General features: G+C 37.0%; 2 protein-coding genes across 9 annotated transcripts; both read left to right on the top strand.

Annotated features, from left to right (window-relative positions):
• Positions 1–1,009: 1,009 nt before the first annotated feature.
• Positions 1,010–2,106, top strand: LOC108375708 (L-lactate dehydrogenase-like; the record flags this gene model as incomplete). Its single annotated transcript, XM_017631851.1, has 2 exons — positions 1,010–1,853; positions 1,915–2,106. Coding segments are annotated over 2 exons (1,036 nt in total), but the record flags the coding sequence as incomplete, so codon positions are not given.
• Positions 2,107–6,938: 4,832 nt separating this feature from the next.
• LOC108375709 (uncharacterized) lies at positions 6,939–15,817 on the top strand. Of its 8 annotated transcripts, XM_017631853.1 has the most exons (4): positions 6,949–7,162; positions 7,357–7,380; positions 8,061–8,101; positions 15,441–15,817. In XM_017631853.1, the coding sequence occupies exons 1-4, from the start codon at positions 7,074–7,076 to the stop codon at positions 15,449–15,451; spliced, it is 165 nt and encodes a 54-aa protein (XP_017487342.1). In that variant the 5' UTR covers positions 6,949–7,073; the 3' UTR covers positions 15,452–15,817. The 8 variants fall into 8 exon arrangements, 2 of the variants coding, with proteins under 2 accessions (XP_017487342.1, XP_017487341.1); XM_017631852.1 differs by lacking the exon at positions 8,061–8,101 and having other exon boundaries at positions 6,950–7,162; XR_001849195.1 differs by lacking the exon at positions 8,061–8,101 and having other exon boundaries at positions 6,970–7,240.
• The last annotated feature ends 3,938 nt before the right edge of the window (positions 15,818–19,755 follow it).

The raw sequence follows: 19,755 nt of genomic DNA on the forward strand, positions 1-19,755 counted from the left end.
CCCGACTGATTGATTTTCTCGTAAGGGCAAAAGCTGACGTCACCGCCATCCACGATATACGTTGGACCGGACAAGGCAATAAATGTCTGGGGCATTTCGACGTCTACTACAGCTGCCATGTAGTGGAGCGGAAATTCGGTGTTGCATTTGTGATGGGAGAGACACTCCGTCGCCGAGTACTGTCGTTCACCCCGATCCACAAGCGTCTAGCCCCAACCCGCTAAATACGAATAAAAAGAAGAAATTCTAATATCAAACATCAGCGGTCATATTTTAGTCTTACATAGAAGTGACTGTGACGGTTACTGCTTTGTTGCGACGGTTCCTTTGTCACAGTCTGTCACAGTGACTGTCAAAGCAGTTACCCACGACTTTTAAGTAGCCGTCACAAAGTTTCAGGTACGCAAATAAATATCTGCCACCACTCACAAGGAACAGGTGGGCAAGTCTCACCACTTGCAACAATACAAAACTTATGTGACCAAAACGGAACAGGGCGCTGATCAGAGCGGATTTAGCCACAGCAAAGGGCATCCTATTGGCCATTTTAGAGCGGTGGTGCTCTGTGAAGCTTTCTATACTAAATATATACAAAGCTTAAAAGAGCACGCGTGCAGGCCGGTGCCCACTGCCGGTTTAGAGAATTGCGAATATGCGGATGTCTCGCCCTTTGCAAAAGAAGACGAAAGTTCTTGGGTTCAGAATTTCTCTAAGATTTAACCGACATAATCGAAGTAGGAATACGGCCAACAATTGATTGAAAGCCGTATAGAAGTCATATGTAGAGACTATGAAGGTGAAATCGTTGCTTTTCTTTGATTGCGGTAAAATCCTCAATCGTTTAGTATCGCTTGACTGAAATTATACGCAAACGTGCTATATTTAAAAAGGGCTCATCCCGAATATCAAAATATTTGAGCAACATTCGTTTTCGTATAACCTCTAGTATCTATGAATGTACTTGGAGTCATTACGCATTTAACAAATATTAGTTTCTTTTCTCTTTCAGAACATACGCAACGAATGCCGTTAAAGAAAAATTAATTACAAAAATTGCCAAGCCGGCTAAAAGGAGCAAACGCAAGGTCACCGTTGTGGGCTGCGGTCAAGTGGGCATGGCATGCGTAATGAGCATACTAACACAAAATGTCTCCAATGAAGTATGTATAATAGATGTTAACGAAAAGTTAATGAATGCAGAGGTTCAAGACGTTCAACATGGTTCCATCTTTCTGAGAGATGCTAAAATTGTTCCCAGCACGGGTTATGAAGCTACAGAATGTTCGGCTGTATGTATTGTGACCGCCGGAGCACGTCAAACGAAGGGTCAGACGCGATTAGATCTACTCAAAACAAATGTCAATATTTTGAATCAAATAATACCACAACTGGTAAAATATTCGCCCGAAACCGTAATAGTTGTGATCTCAAATCCCTGTGATATTTTAACTTACGCCGCTTGGAAGCAGTCAGGACTGCCAAAGGAGCGTGTCTTTACCACTGGCACCCACTTGGATACAGCTAGATTTCGTTACTTCATAGCACAACGTCTGGGCGTAACACCTAGCTCGGTGCAGGGTTATGTAATTGGTGAACATGGCGACAGTTCTGTACCAGTTTGGAGCAGCGTTAGCGTAGCTGGTACACGCTTCACGGATCTTGCCGCGTGTATAGGCACTGAAGGTGACACAGATGGTTGGGGCGAGATACATAAGAAAGTAGTCAAAGCGGCATACGAAGTAATTGCCGGCAAAGGCTATACTAATTGGGCCATAGGACTCTCGGCAGCGTCTGTAGTTTCTATGATATTGGATAACAAAAACGAAGTGGCCACAATTGGCACGTTGGCTAAAGTAAGTTGTCGCTTTATTCGATGTAATAGTAAAATAAGCAAACTTCTTCTTTTGTTTCCAGGGCCATCAAGGCATCGAACAAGATATATTTCTTTCATTGCCGGCTGTGGTTGGTGCCAATGGTGTAACATCGTTAATAAACCTACAGTTGAGCGAAACGGAGCAAGACAATTTGTGCAAATCTGCTGAGACTTTGGACAAAGCGACAAGATCTATTGCAACCAAAACTCCGGAGAAGAAGAAGAAAAAATAAATAAAAGAGAGACATGATTCAATAATACAAGGTTCGATAAACTGACAGTTGTCTCTCTCGCACCGCTCCCTTAGCAGTGGCACCGTGTTGCTTCTTTGCAAATTTACATGGAAACAGTGTAGCTTTGGTGTGAAATAAAAGTATAAGCTTTTGTGCAATATGTATTTGTATATGCATATGAAGCATATTTAACTGATGAAAACATAAGCATTGGATGTTTACATCAATCTCATAGTAGTCTTATTTTAATTTTGAGTCATTTTGCAGTTTTTATACGGCTAAATAGCATATAAATTACATAATACACGTGGATATATCAATATTACGTTCAACATTTCGTTTAAAATGCCAGATTTCCTGCAAATACATTAGAATTTACAAAAGGAATTTCACTACTAATTGCCTACTTTGCGTACTTTTCTACTACCATTTTCGCAACAAGGGATTGCATTCTTGCCCTTTCTCTGTCCATCGTAAATGCAACCTTTTTTAAGGGAGTGTCAAACCGCAGCTGTCAATAATTATCTAACCTTGTATTATTGAATCATGAAAGAGAGAGTTGTCGACAGAAGCGCGGCGCAAAAGGAATTAAAAATCAACAGTGTTAATTTTTAACTAAAAATTTGTTGGGAAAGCCGTACAAGTTTGATAAAGAGAGGTCGAAGTTACACTACTAAAATGATTGATATTTTACTTAGCAGATCTGGGACGAATGAACTTTATATGAGAATATAGGAATCAATTTAGCTCTGTTTGTTCATTCATCCATGCGCTCTATCACTCGAGTGAAATTCAAAATATCTATAAAAGGTGATAAACATACGTAGTGACAGCTCATTTCGATGCTTTCTTAGCTCAAGGTTGTATTTATTATAGATCCAGTCCCGTATTCCTCGGACTAAAACTAGTAAAACTGCCAAAAAACAAAAATTCGTTTTCCAGTAAAATCTGACTATTTCTGACTAGTCCGGACTCGTATGGGATCGCAACTTATGTTAGAACGAACGCACGAGAGAAAACGGAAGAAAAGAAGGCCGTCTGGCGAAATAGTACTAATTTAGTACTCTTTTTCGTACCGAAGTATTCAGTTAAAATTTGTTAAAAACTAAGATTTTTAAAAATTTGTGTATGAAAATATTTTTATATGCTTCTGTTCATGACTTGTTTCTCAACTATAGACTAAACTAGAGTGCGCTCTTTAATAACTTTGAGAAAGATGTAAAAAATTCGATCAAAGTGCATCAAAGAGATGGTGTCATGTGCACGGTTGCCAACTATCCTTAGCTATGAGGTAGTATGTTGGGGATAAAAAGTACCAAGTAGAAAAATAAAGGTGCAATTCTTTTTAATCGAAAGCAAATTATGTATTTACTTCCATCCATTTGGTAATAAAATAAGGACCACATTTCTAAAACATAATGTGCAATGCCAAAATAAGATAAACCAATTGTATTAAGTATAAACTTTAAAAACTATAAAGTTTTAGTTTATGGAAAAGTAGTACCCATCAGGGATTCCACAAAAATGTATGTATGAACTACTACTATTTTTGGAAGGTATCATTTTGGCACCCAGTGCGTAGGTAGGTCTCAGAGCAAAGTGTAGGTGACAACTTGCAAAGAAATTCGTTTTGCAATCATTTTCGAATTGTTACCCAAGCTCAATGCCAAGGCGTATTTAACAAGGTGGTGTTGGCCGTATATAACTAAAAAATTACAATAACAAATTATACGCTGATGTCCATACTGTCATTGGTATGAGTTACAACAAACACATCATTTTGACGTAATGGCCTCCACGGCGAAAAACTCAGCTGTCGCCCCAACACCACCTTGTTTAATACACCTTGCTCAATGCTTATTGCGCTGAACACAAGGCGAAAGGTGGTGTCACCGGCGAAATTAGATTTTCGTTGTGTTTGCACCTACTGATTGTCAAAAGTATGTGTTTATTGTAAATTTGTTTCGTTCTGATCACGGCGTATTTAATAATGTGGTGTTAGCCGTATATTAGTAAAAAATTACACTAACAAATTATACATACAATGACAGAATGGATTACTACAAACACATCATATGGACGTTATACATTTCACGTCGAAAAATTCAGCTGTCGCCCCAGCACCACCTTATTAAATTCGCCTTGGTTCAGATTGTCATTGTGCGTATAATTTGTTTTTGTAATTTGTTTGTTTTTTCGCTGCCGCTACCACCCAATATGGAATTCGAATTAAGTTGAAAATAAACGTTTACATATCGAGGGCTTATATTCAATACCCTCTATCTGCACTTTTCAAAAAAACTACTTTGTGATGTTAGAACCAGCGTGACCAGGTCCCGCGAAAAAAATGCTAAAACTCATTTTAAAAAATGCCAGAAAATGCTAAAAATAATTTTTAATGCCAAAAAAACAAATTTTGATTTCATTTTATTTCAACCATTTTCACAGAGTCTTGTCACTTTGTTTAGCTTTATACATACATAGATATTCACGTATTTTAAAACTGCAACTGCAACGTCAGTATTTTAAGTAAAAAATGCTTATAAATATTTACATTTATATGTACTTATTAAAGATTAAAATCAATATCGACTATGTCGTTCTTATACAGTAAGGAATGTGGTAAAATATCATTACTATACATTTGGTTTTCACATTTTTAAAGAGATCATTTGGTAACTCAAAATCTTCGCAACTACTATTATTTTAGACCACATCGAATATATATGTAGAAGTGAGTTAATTGTATTTGACTGCATTCTATTCCTTAGCTAGATTTTAATAAAATTGATGGCATTAAATACGCATTTTACTTCCGTCACGGCGCCACCTAGCGATTTATAGTTGCGTTCGGTTGCTCATCAACCGGTTGTTGCCTTAGATCAAGCGAATATCTTAATTTATATAAAATAGATGTCGCCACGCGAGTTCCTTAACTCGTTAACAAACAGTTATGGAACGGAAGGAAACGCATGCCAGCCAGGGTTGCAAATTCGCAGGGTGCATTTGATGATTTTTTTTTCGTTGTTATTCGAAAAAATTTGTTTGCTGATGCACTTCCGAACGTTCTTTCTCCCATTAGGTGGGGCGGGGTCGAACTTTTATTAATCACTAATAAAAACCTGTCTTAAAAAAAAAAATACTTTTAACCATGATAAAAACATAGCAAGGTAGAACCGTTCTCTCAATTTGTCGGCCATGATTTTTTTTTGAAGTTTGCCAACATTTTAAACTCATATAAAAGTGAAAATAAAAAATAGAAATTGTTCGAAATTGTTGTTGCTTGAGATTGAAAACTGAAAATGTGTGTGTGAGTTTGTGAGTAAATTTAAAAATTAAATTGTTTGGAAATGTCAAGAATTTTAAAAGTGACTCTCAGCGGTTCTACCTTACTATATTTTTATCATGCTTTTAACTACTTGTCTCTTTGATTCTCCGTTTTGATTTATTTTTTTACTGAGAATTATGTAAAATCATTCTTTTTTATAAACAAAAAGAACAAATTAAAAAAGTCTAATAATTATTATTTATAATGTAAATTGGGAGCAATATGAGAAACCTTAAAGCCTTCTCTTCGGATCATCGAAGCATGAAAGCAATACCAAAACACTACGTCCAAGTTAACTTCGCACGATTTATGGACTCGCTTTTCAAGAAAATCGTAGGCGAAAAGAGGCGTCCGCACCAGAGTTGTGAAAAATGCATTAAATTTTTTAATACATACCATTTTAATGTAAATGAAAAAGATTAATGCATTAATTTTTGATATTTAATAATGCTAATGATTTTTTTTGTATTAACATTAAAATGTTTAAATGAATGCTATTGCAAAAATTTATTGCATTAAAATTTAGCAAGCATTAAAAACCCATTAACTAATTGGAGAAACCAGCCATAAGAATTTTACTGAACAGAATATGTATATGTACCTATATCTATGTATGTAAATACACATGTGTTTAAGCTGCTGCTTAAAGTAATTGCAACGACCACGCGCGCAATCCTTGTCCGCCGCAGCTATTTATAAGTCGACGGACGACTTTCGGTCACTCCGAATAGTTGGTAACTAAAGGGTTTTACAATAAGAGTGGATAGCTGGTAAAATTGAATAAAACCTGTTTTGTATCAGGTATTAACGACTTTTGTTTTCTCTTGCACATTTTCGCGAACCAAGGCCATCTGGCGTGCCTTTAACATTAGGATGATGACTGTTTGTTATACGAACCGGTCTTCTTGACTTTGGCCACCAAACGTTGGCGAGTCGATTATGAAGGACCAAGTTGAAATGGGCCCAATTTGCGCACAAAGTTTAAAATTGAATTTATATGGCTTTTGTTAAATAATGAGCTATGCTTTTGTAAAAAAAAAAACTAATAAATACTAAATAAAAAAACACATAAGCAAAATTTGTTAAAATGTCGCGTCTCTATTTATTTTTCCACCACTGTATGTGTGCACATTTGGTTGTTTTCATGAAAATGTAAACCGAAAATGCAAGTAAATGGATACAAAAGTCTTTATTACTTTAAAATTCGTATTCAGAACGCGAAACGGTGGAGATAAGAACTACAAAAATTATATAAAAAATTAAATGCTATAGTGAGAAGTTGCTAAGTCCCAATTTAAAAATTGCACAGGAGAAGAAAAAAACAAAAACTCCTTATAGCAATTTTCTTCAAGTATTTCGCAAAACTTTGAATACAACATTTTACCTGTTTTAAAGCAAAGCAAAACTCCATACTAATTAGTATTATATATATTATGCATATCTAGTAAAGTTCAAACACTACAAAAGAAAAATGAAATGGCCCATTTCTCATTTTTCCCGACTGTAGGTAATCATATTGATGCCAACATCTATCCGCGCCAATTGTAAAACCCTTTATAATTATCGAGCACACACTGCAGCCGCCTATCACCATCGCGGCAGATCCGCTTAAAGACAGTTCTGGTCCTCATGCCGGTCAATGCGCGCGCGTCCTGTCTTGTTGGAGGTTTCAGTTTGCAAACCAACAGCCAAAAGCCAGTTTTGTGAAACTAGAAAATTCTTACGCCGGTTGTGCATTTAAAAGCAAATAAAGAAAAAAAACTTATACAAACATTGTACATATCGAGCCCTAACCGCCAAAAAGATGTAAGCGACATTTTTTCAAAATTTCATTTTGGATGCAGAAATGCATCTGGCTGCTCTAGGAGCATTTTTTTTTAAATGTCGCTTACGGCTTTTTGAACGAAAAGCAATTCCTTTAGTTGGAAATTAAAGTGCAGCATAAGGTGAGTGCGAAAGGCGACCAGCTGACTAACTAATATGTGCGTTAGGGTGGTCCGTAATAAGTAAAGTCGAAATTTTCATGCTCTCAACCCGATCAAAGTTTTTCATTTATTTTATATGGGAAAAAATCAAATTTTCGTCGAAATGGTATGGAATTCTTGAAAGGCAATATTTTTCGAACGGAAATCTCTAGTTCTCTTCAGGAGACTTCCAATAACAATAACAAATGGTTTATTTAACCATTTTTCAATGCTACAGATATTTTATTTATTCCTCAATTGCCTTTTCTGGCATTTTTTTGGGGTTTTTTCGGAGCTATAAAATATAGTTACTATGAAATGAATGGTTAAAAAATTAACTAGGAATTACTACTGGGAATCTCCTGAAGAGAAGCAGACTTTTCCAGTCGAAAACTGTTGATTTTCAACAATCCTATACCAATTCTAAAAAGAGTTGTTTTTTCCCCATATAAAATACATGGAAAACTTTTGAGAGCTTTGAGCGACCTCTAAATATTTTTTGATCTCAAAATAATAAAAGAAGGGTATTTTATTTCGGTATAAAAAAATCCTAGGGGGTGAGAGCATAAAAATTCCGACTTTACTTTTTTTTTTACATGCATTTTTGAACCACCCTAATACACATACATACATTGCACGAATTTAACCGCCTGTTGCAACAGCTTTGGCGAAATTCTACATGAATCTCGATTGCCCTCAGCAAGTTAGTATTTATAAAAAAAAATAAAAAAAAATTGTAAAAATTTATCCAGTAAAAATCCAATAAAACTTGCAAGTTCAGCTGTCATTTTTGCTCACTCAATTCTCTCCCTCTCTTTTGCTGGTTTCTTGCTAGTTTTTTCGCACGAAAACGCCGTCCAGTAAAAACCAGTAAAATTTGGTGCTGGGTTTTACTGGATAGTGCGTATGCGAACAGGGCTAATAACGTTGCGTGGAGTTCCTGCCAGTGAGTAGTGGGCTAACGCTGACGTCACAATCGTCCGAGAATATGAAGTGTTATACGTATGTATGTGTATACTGGTATAGCCCAGTAGCAGCAAAGTAACGCGTGGCTTTTGTGATTGATGGCGCAATAATTGATAATGATGTTAGCAAGTTTTGTCTAAATTTGTTCAAAATTACATATACATGTGTATGTATGTATGTATGTATATTTATACAAATTTATTATATACATACAATTACTAATGTAAGTTGGTAAATTTCGTCTCCTTAAGGTAAGAAGGGTTATTTTCGATTAATTGAAAACTAATATTTCATTTTAATGTTCTAAAAAAAAAAATGAGAGCATCGCACAGTGTTTCTGTTGAAAAAATAGCGGATGTTTTTAAGGAAAAAAAACGCCGGACTTAGTATTTAATGTCTTTATTTGCCAAGGTTAAAAGATAAGAAAGAAGGAAGTATAGAGATACAAATGAAATGTCAAAAAATGTTAGAGTTACCATGAATAAACAATATAATAGGGTAATGAAATAGAGGTGGTGATGCCATATAACAATTATTTCAACACTCCCACTTATTGAAGCATTAAAAATTCAGTTACAATATGCTGTTGGTACAAGTTCAAGTTACAAATTCCAAGTTAAAGTTGAATTTCAAATTATTAATACAATTAAATATACTGAGTGAAAGTTTACATTTTTAATCTTCAATATTAACTAAACCCATTGATTTCGCGCAAAAAATATTTTTCTCAGAAGGCACGGCTTTTGTTAGGCTGTCAGCCACCATTTCTTCAGTAGCAATGTAGAGCAACTTTACCGATTGGTCAGCAATGCGCTCACGAACGAAGTGATGGCGGGTGTCGATATGCTTTGACCGAGCTCGAAAACAGTCGGTTTCTGCAACAGCAATTGCACTTTGGTTGTCACATGCAATCTGTGTAGCCTTGTTCACGTTATCTGGCTCAAAATCCTGACCAAATTGTTTAAGCCAGATCGCCTCCTGTACTGCCGATGCCATAGCCATGTACTCCGCTTCCATGCTAGATAATGCAACGGTAGACTGGCGTTTGCTTGCCCAAGATATTGCTCCGCCACAAAGTGTGAAAACATAACCCGTACACGAACGTCGTTTATCAACATCCGATGCCCAGTCTGCGTCTGAGAAACCTCGGACGTCATCGTCATAGCCATAAAATAGTTTAAAATTGAGTGTACCTTTTAAGTACCGGAAGATGCGTTTTACCGCCACCCAATGTGCTTCACCATGATTATTATTGAAACGGCTTACATCGTTAACAGCAAAAGCGATGTCTGGTCTAGTCCCTTGCGCCAGATATAAGAGACTGCCAACAGCTTCTTGGTAGGGTACGTTATGTAATTGTTTGCCTTCAGCGCACATACTGGCCGATAATTTTTTATTGGGATCACTTGGTGTTGAAACAGCCTTCGCATTACTCATGCCGAATTTCTCCAGAATTTGACGAGTGTATGTTGATTGGTCTAGCCATATACCTTTGGATTTAGTGTCATAGGATATGCGAAATCCTACACAGTTTGTAGCGACGCCAAGATCCTTCATCTTGAAATTCTCACACAATGCCTTTTTTAATTTATCACGTACTTGAGCGTCCTTCCAAAAAACCAGTATGTCGTCTACATAAATGGCGACAATAAGTTGCGAATCACCACTGTAGAATACGCAGGGGTCAGCCTTTGACTTCAATAGTCCAAAAGATTTTAATGTTTTTTCCAGTGTTAAGTTCCATTGACGGCCGCTTTGCTTAAGGCCGTATATAGCCTTATTAAGCCTGCAGGTTTTCTTACTCTCCCCGCCGCAACCCTCCGGAAGTTCCATAAAGATCTCTTCCGACAAATCGCTCTGTAAAAATGCCGTTACCGCATCCATTTGGTCTATCTTTAAATTGAGTTTAACTGATAAAGCAATCAAATATCTAATAGAGGTATAGCGCACCACTGGACAATATACTTCACTATAATCCACACCATAACGTTGTGAGCACCCCTTCGCAACTAAACGTGCTTTATATCGTACTATTTTGCCACTATCGTCACGCTTTGTACTGAAAACCCATTTGGACTTGATTGCCTTGCGACCTGTGGGCAAGTTGCACAATGTCCACGTTTGGTTAGCAATGTGTGAATCTAGCTCGCACTTCATAGCTAATTTCCATTGGTTGCAATCTGGGCTACCTAAAGCGTCGGTACATGTGAGCGGGTCGGTCTCAGGTGCATGGATCTCTGCCAAATGAGACACATAACCCTGGCTCGCGAAGTCGCGCGGTGCCGGAGTTCGTGATGTTTTACGTATTTCAGGTTCAGGAGCAGTTTCGACTTTCGGAGTTAACTTACTGTCTGCTGCATTACCCTTATCGACATCTCTGTCGTGAAGTTTGTGGGATACTTCATCACTAGACATTGACGATTTTGTAGGCGTCTCACTAGAATCAATCGGATCAGCTTCAAGTTCCCCCACTGATTCGGAATCCTCCAAATCGCATGGGACAGGATCTATTGTTTTTGCTGACGTTTCCATAAACACTACATTTCTGCTTGTGATTATCTTTTTTGTGGTTGGGTCAATGCATCTATAGCCTTTTGTTGTGTCACTGTAGCCCACGAATAATAATTTTGTAGATTTTGGGTCCCACTTTCGCCGCCTCTGTTTTGGTATATGAACCATAACTGGTGAGCCAAAGATGCGAAAGTTTGCAATATCAATTTCGGAGTCAGTCCATAACCCCTCAGGGACACATTTCGCTAATGATGAATTAGGTGAGCGATTAATGATATAAGCTGCAGTGTGAACAGCCTCGCCCCAGTATGGCTTGCTTAAGCCGGCATCAAAAATCATACACTTGGCTTTTTCTATAACTGTACGGTTCATTCTCTCCGCAACCCCATTTTGTTCAGGAGTGTACGGATTAGTTGTTTGATGTATAATACCGGCCTGCCGACAAAAGCTATTAAAATGTTCACCGACGTACTCTCTACCGTTATCTGTACGAATAACTTTAATTTTCCTGCCAGTTTGAGTTTCAACCATATTTTTAAACTCCTTAAAGCGAACAATAACATCTTCCTTGGACTTCAGAAGATATACAAAAACTTTTCGTGAGTAGTCGTCTACAAATGTGATGAAGTAACTAGCTCCTCCAAACGACTTATTTTCCATAGGGCCACACAGGTCGGAGTGTATCAAGTCTAGGACACCTTTAGCGCGCGATGAACTAGGTTTAAAAGGCGCCCTTGCATGCTTTCCTTTACAACATATCTCGCAAGATTGTAGCTCCAATTTGCCACCAGTAAAAGATAACCCCTTTACCGCACCGTCCCTCATTTTCTGTAAATCTGCATAGTTCAGGTGACCTAAGCGGCGATGCCAAGTCATGATGTTAGTTTCGTGCTTAGACAACATACACGACACTTGCAGGTTGTCAAATTTATACACACCCAGTGAACACTTCGTTTCGGCAATTAAATTACCACTTTCATCATTTATTCTACAGCCATATTTATCAAACATCACACTGTTCCCCTTCTCTACAATTTGTGCGACCGATAGCAAGTTTGTCGCCAATTTCGGAACTAACAGCACGTTCTTTACCTCAATTTCTCTATCATTAATATGAAGATTAGCATTTCCAACACCTTTCACAGCCATTCGCTCATTATTCGCAACACTTATGTCTTTAATATGAGAGCTTTTCACATTCTTTAACCAGTCTCGATTCGGTGTCATGTGCCGTGAAGCACCACTATCAATGTACCACCCTGCAGAATTACGACAGTTATCACGGGACGCATATACGCTAAAGGCATTTAGAGTTCGAGCTGTTGAATTCGTTGGAGCCTTTCTTTTGTCTTTACAGTCTTTGCTAAAATGTCCTTTGCGCCCGCAATTATAGCACTTTAGTTTGTGTTTATTCGATTGCTTTCCCGTTTTTTTTAACGCATGAAAAGCCACACTATCGCCATTTTTATGGTAATCGCCGTCTAGCAACTTCATTTTTATGTTTTCACCCGTAATAGGCACACCACTACTTTCGATGCCCATTATGAGCGGCTTGAACTCTTCTCCTAGACCCGCCAACATAATAGCGCCGAGCCACTCGCTGCTAATATCGAATCCAATTCCACTTAGTCTATTAGCGGCGTTTATTAACTGATTAACGTAGTCTGCCATCGAATCGCACGTGTCAAGGCGCACAGTAATAAGTTTACGCAAAAGTCCAATTTTGCGGGTTAAACCAGTATCCTCGAACAGCTTCTTTAAAGTATTCCATATTCCCGACGCGCTCGTTTCATTTTGTATGTGCACAAATATTGATTCGTCAATGCACAGCACTAGTTGAGCTTTTGCCCTTCTTAACTTCTTTTCATCCTTTTCTAGGATCGGATCGGATATACACCCTTGCAAATCATTCAATTCGAGCACACTTTCCATGGCGAATTTCCAAGTATGGAAATTTTCGCTCCCACGTAGTTTTTCAATGCACGCAGCATCTTTTAGAGACATTTTTCCCCCTTTTTTTAGGTTTTGTCGATCGCTAGGCAGACAACACATGTACTAGCCCCAGTTTACAACGAATGTAATTACACGACCACGTTTTTTATTAAGTCTCGCCCGATTGAGGAAATATAAAAATAATTACGGCTACTTAGTCGCGTGATAGGCCGGGCCAGAATAATTATTATCTGGGCCCATAACCTGTTGAAAAAATAGCGGATGTTTTTAAGGAAAAAAAACGCCGGACTTAGTATTTAATGTCTTTATTTGCCAAGGTTAAAAGATAAGAAAGAAGGAAGTATAGAGATACAAATGAAATGTCAAAAAATGTTAGAGTTACCATGAATAAACAATATAATAGGGGAATGAAATAGAGATGGTGATGCCATATAACAATTATTTCAACAGTTTCCAATCCATACAAAATGTGAAATGAATGAAAATTAGTAACTTAGTGAATTTGAGGACGCTGAATTCAAAAAATGCTATTTCCTTTTTGATAGCTTTCATAAACGGTGTCAAATTAAAGGACTTGGACTTTAGATGTGCCGTAAGGTTTTTTTTTTGGTTTTGAAAAGGCTTTATTTCTTACCTACACGTCAAAGGGTTACCGTCTGTTTAAAAATTCAAATTGAACTTAAATTTAATTCAACTTTAGAGGTATTAGGTGGTTGAGATACGTCAGTTATGAGCCTTTTTTCCAATACCGGATAAACCGGTTTTATTTGACATAATTTTCATACAGTGAAACTACAATAAAACTATTAACAGTAAAGATGGCTTTTATTTAGTTAGAATAAAGCAGAGAATAGTAAATTCAAAGTTTTTTTTAGATCAAAAGTAAAACGAATAAAAATTATTATGTGATATTCGAAAATCAAAATTAAAAAAAAAAAACCGCCTATATGTAGGAATATAAAAAACCGGTGGAAGTCGGTTTGGAAAAACCAAGTCGATCACCCAAGGTCAAGCACAAAAAATTTAAGAAGGTTTTAGCTCTCCTGTAAAATTTGGTTTCTTGGACATACGATAATTTCACGCAAAGGGGTAGATATGAAATAACACAGTAGGGAAAATCTCAAATTTGAAATTACACAAAAAAAAAACGCCGAGACACGTAAACTTAATTTAGAGTCGTAGATAAAGAATCTGTATTGTGTTTTTTTTTAGAGCAGGTCACTTTGCCAAGATATTGTAATTTTATTTATTTTTTTTAAATCAAACTTTAACAGGTGGAAAAATAACCGATTTTCTGTAACTTTTTTTTCAAGCTACTTACGAAGAAAATCGATCGTCAAATAAAAATGTTGTGAATTGTCAAATGAAAATGCGCATCTAATAATTTTTTTGTATGAAATATGAGCAGGATCGAATATTACTCATACGCCATGTGCGAATATGTTTTTTTTTTTATTCCCTGTTTAAGTTTGTATTTTTTTCTTTAAGGCCGGTCTGCAGCTCTCAAGAAAAACGAAAAATTGACAAACAAAAAATTTAAAAGAAATTTTCTTCTATCAAAATTTTTTAAATCAGTATTAGTAGCATTTTTTTAAATTCATGAAAGAAAATTGTTTTTTCTTCTGAATACCGTGGCGACACTTTTTGTTAAATTTTATCCGCAAATTTTTATTCTTATTTTTATTCTCTACAGTACATACATATGTACAAAGGAAACTGTCAATCCAAAATTGTATTTCAAAAAAATACATACATTTCTCACTTTTTTCCATGAAGACCCTACGCAGGATTATGCTCTAATTAAATTTTTTTATGAAATTTGTTAATTTCAGTGGCTTCCCGGCGGGATGTAATTTTCTAGGCAAATTTCGGTCTAATTCTCTTGAATGGATAAATTACCTTTACAAAAGTACCAAAAATGCTCATATTGTAGTAAACAAATTTTCAGATTTTTGCCCACTGTTTGCACTGTACGACGCCTACCTGCCATACAGATACACATTTGCAGTTTGTTATCATGTTTTATATGTTAATTAAATAGTACCTTCCTCAAAAAGTCATGTTATGTATTTATATGTACGAGAAAATATTTATATAATTACTATAAGTATAAGTAGGAAAAATGATTGTTTATGTGTGGCAATAAGCCTTCACCAATGTTGATCACTTTTCCTCGTTGATAACTGGCACATTGCTCACGCAGTGCTTACCTAATAATCAGGAGACGCGCACGAACTCATCAATGAATCAATGTTATCAGCCATACATACATACATATGTACATATGTAGATGTATGTACTTATCCATATCAACAAGTGTGTCATATGAATTTTTGTAATTTTACTTCATTCAATTAATCTATTAATTTTTGGCATTTTCACACCCATTTGGCTTGCCGCCGTCGAGTGGTAACTGTGCGTCAATCGATCCATTTACTCATAGATTTCCAATGATAATTATGTATATTAATAAATTTCAAGCCTTTTATATACATACAAATGAATATAAATAAAAAAATTAACTACTTATTTGGTTATGTACATACATACATATATGTATTCCTGATATACCATTTCACAAAAATCAATAAACTACTTGTCTGTTCGCAAAGTCGTTGCGTAGGTGACAGAACATTTTTGACGACCGCGTCGTTAGCAGTTGCAGGTCGTAGAAAATTCTTGCCCCAAAATCTAGTCAAAGTTGGTGAAATAGGACTACAAATAGATTACATCAAACTGAAAGTAAATTGGAAGCTAATCACGAAAGAGTATACACATGACAAATATGTTGAAGATCTTAAGGTTCCAGCGATGTCTCATATTCACGACCATTTACGGTGTACGCGGCATTGGCAATACGACGCCAAGAGAAGATTCCCGAGTAGGTAAGTGATCATGAATATACAGATTTTTATTAAATTTTTGGTTTTTCTAAGTACTCATGAGTACTACTAGACCTACGGTGACCATATTTTTAAAATAAAAACAGGGTTGCATAACTATGTACATAAACAAAAAAATTTCGCGTCGGTATTTATTTAAAAAAAACGTATCAACTTGCTTATTATCAATAAACAAAATATCGAGCCTTAACCGCCAAAAGGGCGTAAGCGACAAAATGTTCGTTCGTGTCCGGACACTTTTTGTTAGTAATTTTACGCTGTCCTTTCAAATTTTGTCTCACTGAGAGCGCGACAAAAATTGTGCTGAACACTCGTTCGTTGTTCGAATCAAATTGATTTTGATATTCTGTCCGAACGGCTTGATGATTCGGGTTGCCACGTTCTCCTTTATATGCATTTGCAGCGAATTGTATGTGTTATTTGCCCTCAAAATCGTATGTAGGCAACATTATCATCAGCTGTTTGCTTCAGAACAAAATAAAATGTGCCGAACTGAACGGTGAACCGTGCATCAGCAATCCGGCAAAAATGTTTTGAGAGCAAATAAAAAGTTGTCTGGTTTTATTCCTACACCGGATAGTTCCCTGAGAGAGAGCTGAAAAAGTGCATAACTAGAAAGCCCGCTCTGCTCTTAGCTAAAGCTGCGCAGCTACGGAAGAAGTGCTCAACTGTTTCTTCCTCTTCCTCATCTCTGCTACTTCTGCAATATTCATGGGAGAATACTCCTAATCTCGAAGCGTGCTCACCAACTAGCCAATGAGCGGTTACACAGGCCATGCCCATCGAAATGTCCCCCCTTGAGACACTGAGCAGCTCTTCGGTTTTTTCCTATCAATTTGCGGCCATAGTAGCCTAGTTGTTGTACAAGTACCCTCGCCTACCATAACCTATTGGCCCCTTGAATGATATTATTTCTAATCCTTAAGTTGCAGGTTGCTATAGCTGCTTTCACACACTGGAAGATTGGTACCTATCCTCGCAGCTCCAGCCATCACAAATGATTGGAGACCGGTCTGCCCAGGACTCCTTTCCTCCCACTGCCACCTGCGTTGATTCTATTAGGAGCAGCCCTGTCGCTTAAGCCCCCTCTGCCTCCTGACCCCTGCCCTGGCGGTCTGACCCCTGTCCTGCTCCAGGCTGATGCAGAAGTCGAAGCCACCCCTGTCGGTTTTTTTGGAGGATCGTCCTCCTTATTGATTATTTTTTTTTTTGGAAATTTCACTCATAATCTGGGTCCCACGAGTATCGGACAAAGGAGGTCCGCTTGCATCGAGGTTCGTGTGCTAAGATAGAGCTAGATAGAACTGAAGGTCGCCAGGTATCCGTAGCACTCCGTTCGAGACTGGGCTAGTTATTAATCTGGCTCCCCAGCCAGGCTGAACATCAGCACGGGTCGTCTAACACCTTATTCCAACCCAGAGCCTTTTTCAAGAGGTTTGCTCCTCCGTTACCACCATATGCCACGATCAAAAACCATTTCCATATATTGAGGAGCTTGAACATATGGCACTGATTTCAGATCTTCGCGGGACACCGTTCTGACATCGTACAGAACCTAAAAAATTTGGTGCCCATTACCAGTCGGCACCCTCGTAGAGGGTTCAGACACACTCGTTCTTAAAATGTTGCGCTCCGATAAAGCAAAAAATGCTTTTTGTTATGCAAAAAAATGTGTTTTCTTTATATCACTTTTAGCTTAATCGCCGCAATTGCGTGCTTTAGCCTTTTTTTTGTGACGGAAAAAGGGGCGTAAGCGACAAAATCACCTGTTTCATTAAAGATGGGCAAATAAAACCACCATTATAATATAGGGTGCGTTCCAAAACGTCAAAATACAGAGCATCAGTCTCTTTTATTTCTAAACCACACTAGAAGAAAAAGTCTTACTTGCTCAACCTAGTAGAAAACTAGCATCTAAACGTGGCTGCGCACATTTGGCCTTAAAATCTGCTGAGGTCTAGAAATAAAAGAGACTGATGCTTTGCGTATTTTGACGTTTTGGAATGCACCCATACCTAACATCAATCTTAACTTGTTCAAAAATCCTTGAATATTCACAGCACATGGGGAAAATAGGTGGGGTACACATAAGGTCACGCTAGTGATATCACAGTGGGACTCCTGGCTAAAATGTGAATCCCTAGATTCCCTATAGAGAGTAGCAGTCGCCGAAACTTAACCCATTCTATGGTGAATCTCTGACGCGAAGTATTACCAGTAGAACAAAATAAGTTTAACGTAATATTCATTTTCTATTTTATTTTTGCTCTACTTTCAATTAGAATAGCACAAATGAACAGGGATGAGCTTTCCAACTTTTTTGTATTCTTATACTCTTTCTTCAAAGTTGCTATCTACCATGGTGTTGTGTCAAACTATCGTGTGTCTCACGAGTTCTTCATCTGCGTTGGTCTCCGATGGTGGAATTCAAGGGATGAGAGTTGCCGAAGGTGTTTATTGATCCTCGATGAATGGCCTATCTATAATAGACTATATTTGTCTGATACGGCAGTCAGTTCTACATCCTCGAGTTTTCCAGACTAAGGACTGTGGTTTTTGGCGGTCGCTGTGATGTAGTGGTTAGCAGTGCACGCCTTGTGAATATTTTTCTCCAGCTCTCATATCGCTTTCTTTTTTGTATTGTTGTTTTGCCTGCGTTTCGCTATACCATTCTTCTTTAATTGAATAGCAATATATCGAGTCCCAAGCGCCAAAAAGATGTAAGCGAAATGTTTTTAAAATTTTCTTTTTGATGCTTAATGTTCCTAGAGCAACTGGATGCATTTCTGCAACAAAAATAAAATTTTGAAAAAAAATCTTTAGGGCTCGATTTGTAATTGTGCTATGTATATGCCAATACCTAAGGTGACCAACTTATTTACAGTAGAAAGGGCGACACCATGAAATATCGTTAAAAAATTGTTTTACTCAGTGGAACAATTACACCAAATGATAAATGTAAAATAATAAATAATCATTAGGGGTATTCTCTGAGTCTTGCAAAGCCCTTGCATGGTGCACAGATTGCACGGATTGCACGGTTAAAACCGGTTTTCGTACGGGACAGCTTTGCAAACCGTGCAATCCGTGCACCATGCAAGGGCTTTGCAAGACTCAGAGAATACCCCTATTATCTAAATGAGTACCTATCAATCGAATGAATATTTTTTGTCGAGGCATCATCTTTTAACAATATATCGACGATATCCGAAGAAGATATATCCTTACGGTGACCATATTTATGAGAGCCGAATACGGAACAAAAAATAATTTTGGAAATTTTTTCCACACTGTATCCTTATAATCATCACAAATTTATAGGATAATTTGCTCGAGATTTTTACCCCGTAAAATTTGTTTAAACAATCCGTTAAATTAAAATTAAGTTCAATTTTAAGTCGGTAAGGCTTACACTAATCTTTGGAATTTTTTTTTACAGACGATGTTACGTCTTTTTTTCATACAAAGTAAGTATGTTCGACCATTTTTTTTTTTAAGAGAAGCAAATGATCAGCACTTTCCACTCGCACTTTATTATATTCAATTTTAGTGAGTTATAAAACTGCAAACCAAATTTTTTTCTAAAGATTCCAATTAACAAGTTTGAAATTTCGGCGAAATATTGCAGAATTAATTTGTATAGTTTTTTGCACAAAGTTGGAAATTTGGTATTATATGGGTTTTGTTAGGAAAAGAGCTTTACTTTCATAAAATAAATAATAAACATTAAATAAACTAAGGAAAAATAGTCAACACTTACTAAAATGTCGAGTCATACTTTCTACTTTGGCCACACTGTATGTATTGCTCGATACGAATCATAAGTATTCAGATTAGAAAATAATAACTATTTATAAAGAAAATTACGATCATATACCAACATCACTTAAAATTCGTTCATAGGCGTACCATTTTAATGAGCTGTTAAGGCGTCGGAACACCGAATACGGGACAAATACAGGACATTAAAAGAAAAACAAAACATTTGGCATGCCGTATAAAATAAATAAATTACCAGGACAAT

The sequence above is a fragment of the Rhagoletis zephyria genome, unplaced genomic scaffold (assembly GCF_001687245.7).
Source record: "Rhagoletis zephyria isolate East Lansing unplaced genomic scaffold, Rhagoletis_zephyria_1.1 Rzeph_scaffold_09335, whole genome shotgun sequence".
NCBI classification, from domain to species: Eukaryota; Metazoa; Arthropoda; class Insecta; order Diptera; family Tephritidae; genus Rhagoletis; species Rhagoletis zephyria.

Excerpts from the sequence above, each read along its gene's own strand:
- LOC108375709 (XM_017631852.1), top strand. The coding sequence starts at position 7,074 with ATGCGCGCGCGTCCTGTCTTGTTGGAGGTTTCAGTTTGCAAACCAACA. Across the intron at positions 7,163-7,356 it reads ACTAGAAAATTCTTACGCCG|TTGGAAATTAAAGTGCAGCA; the intron begins GTTGTGCATTTA and ends CAATTCCTTTAG. Across the intron at positions 7,381-15,440 it reads AAATTAAAGTGCAGCATAAG|TCGTTGCGTAGGTGACAGAA; the intron begins GTGAGTGCGAAA and ends CTGTTCGCAAAG.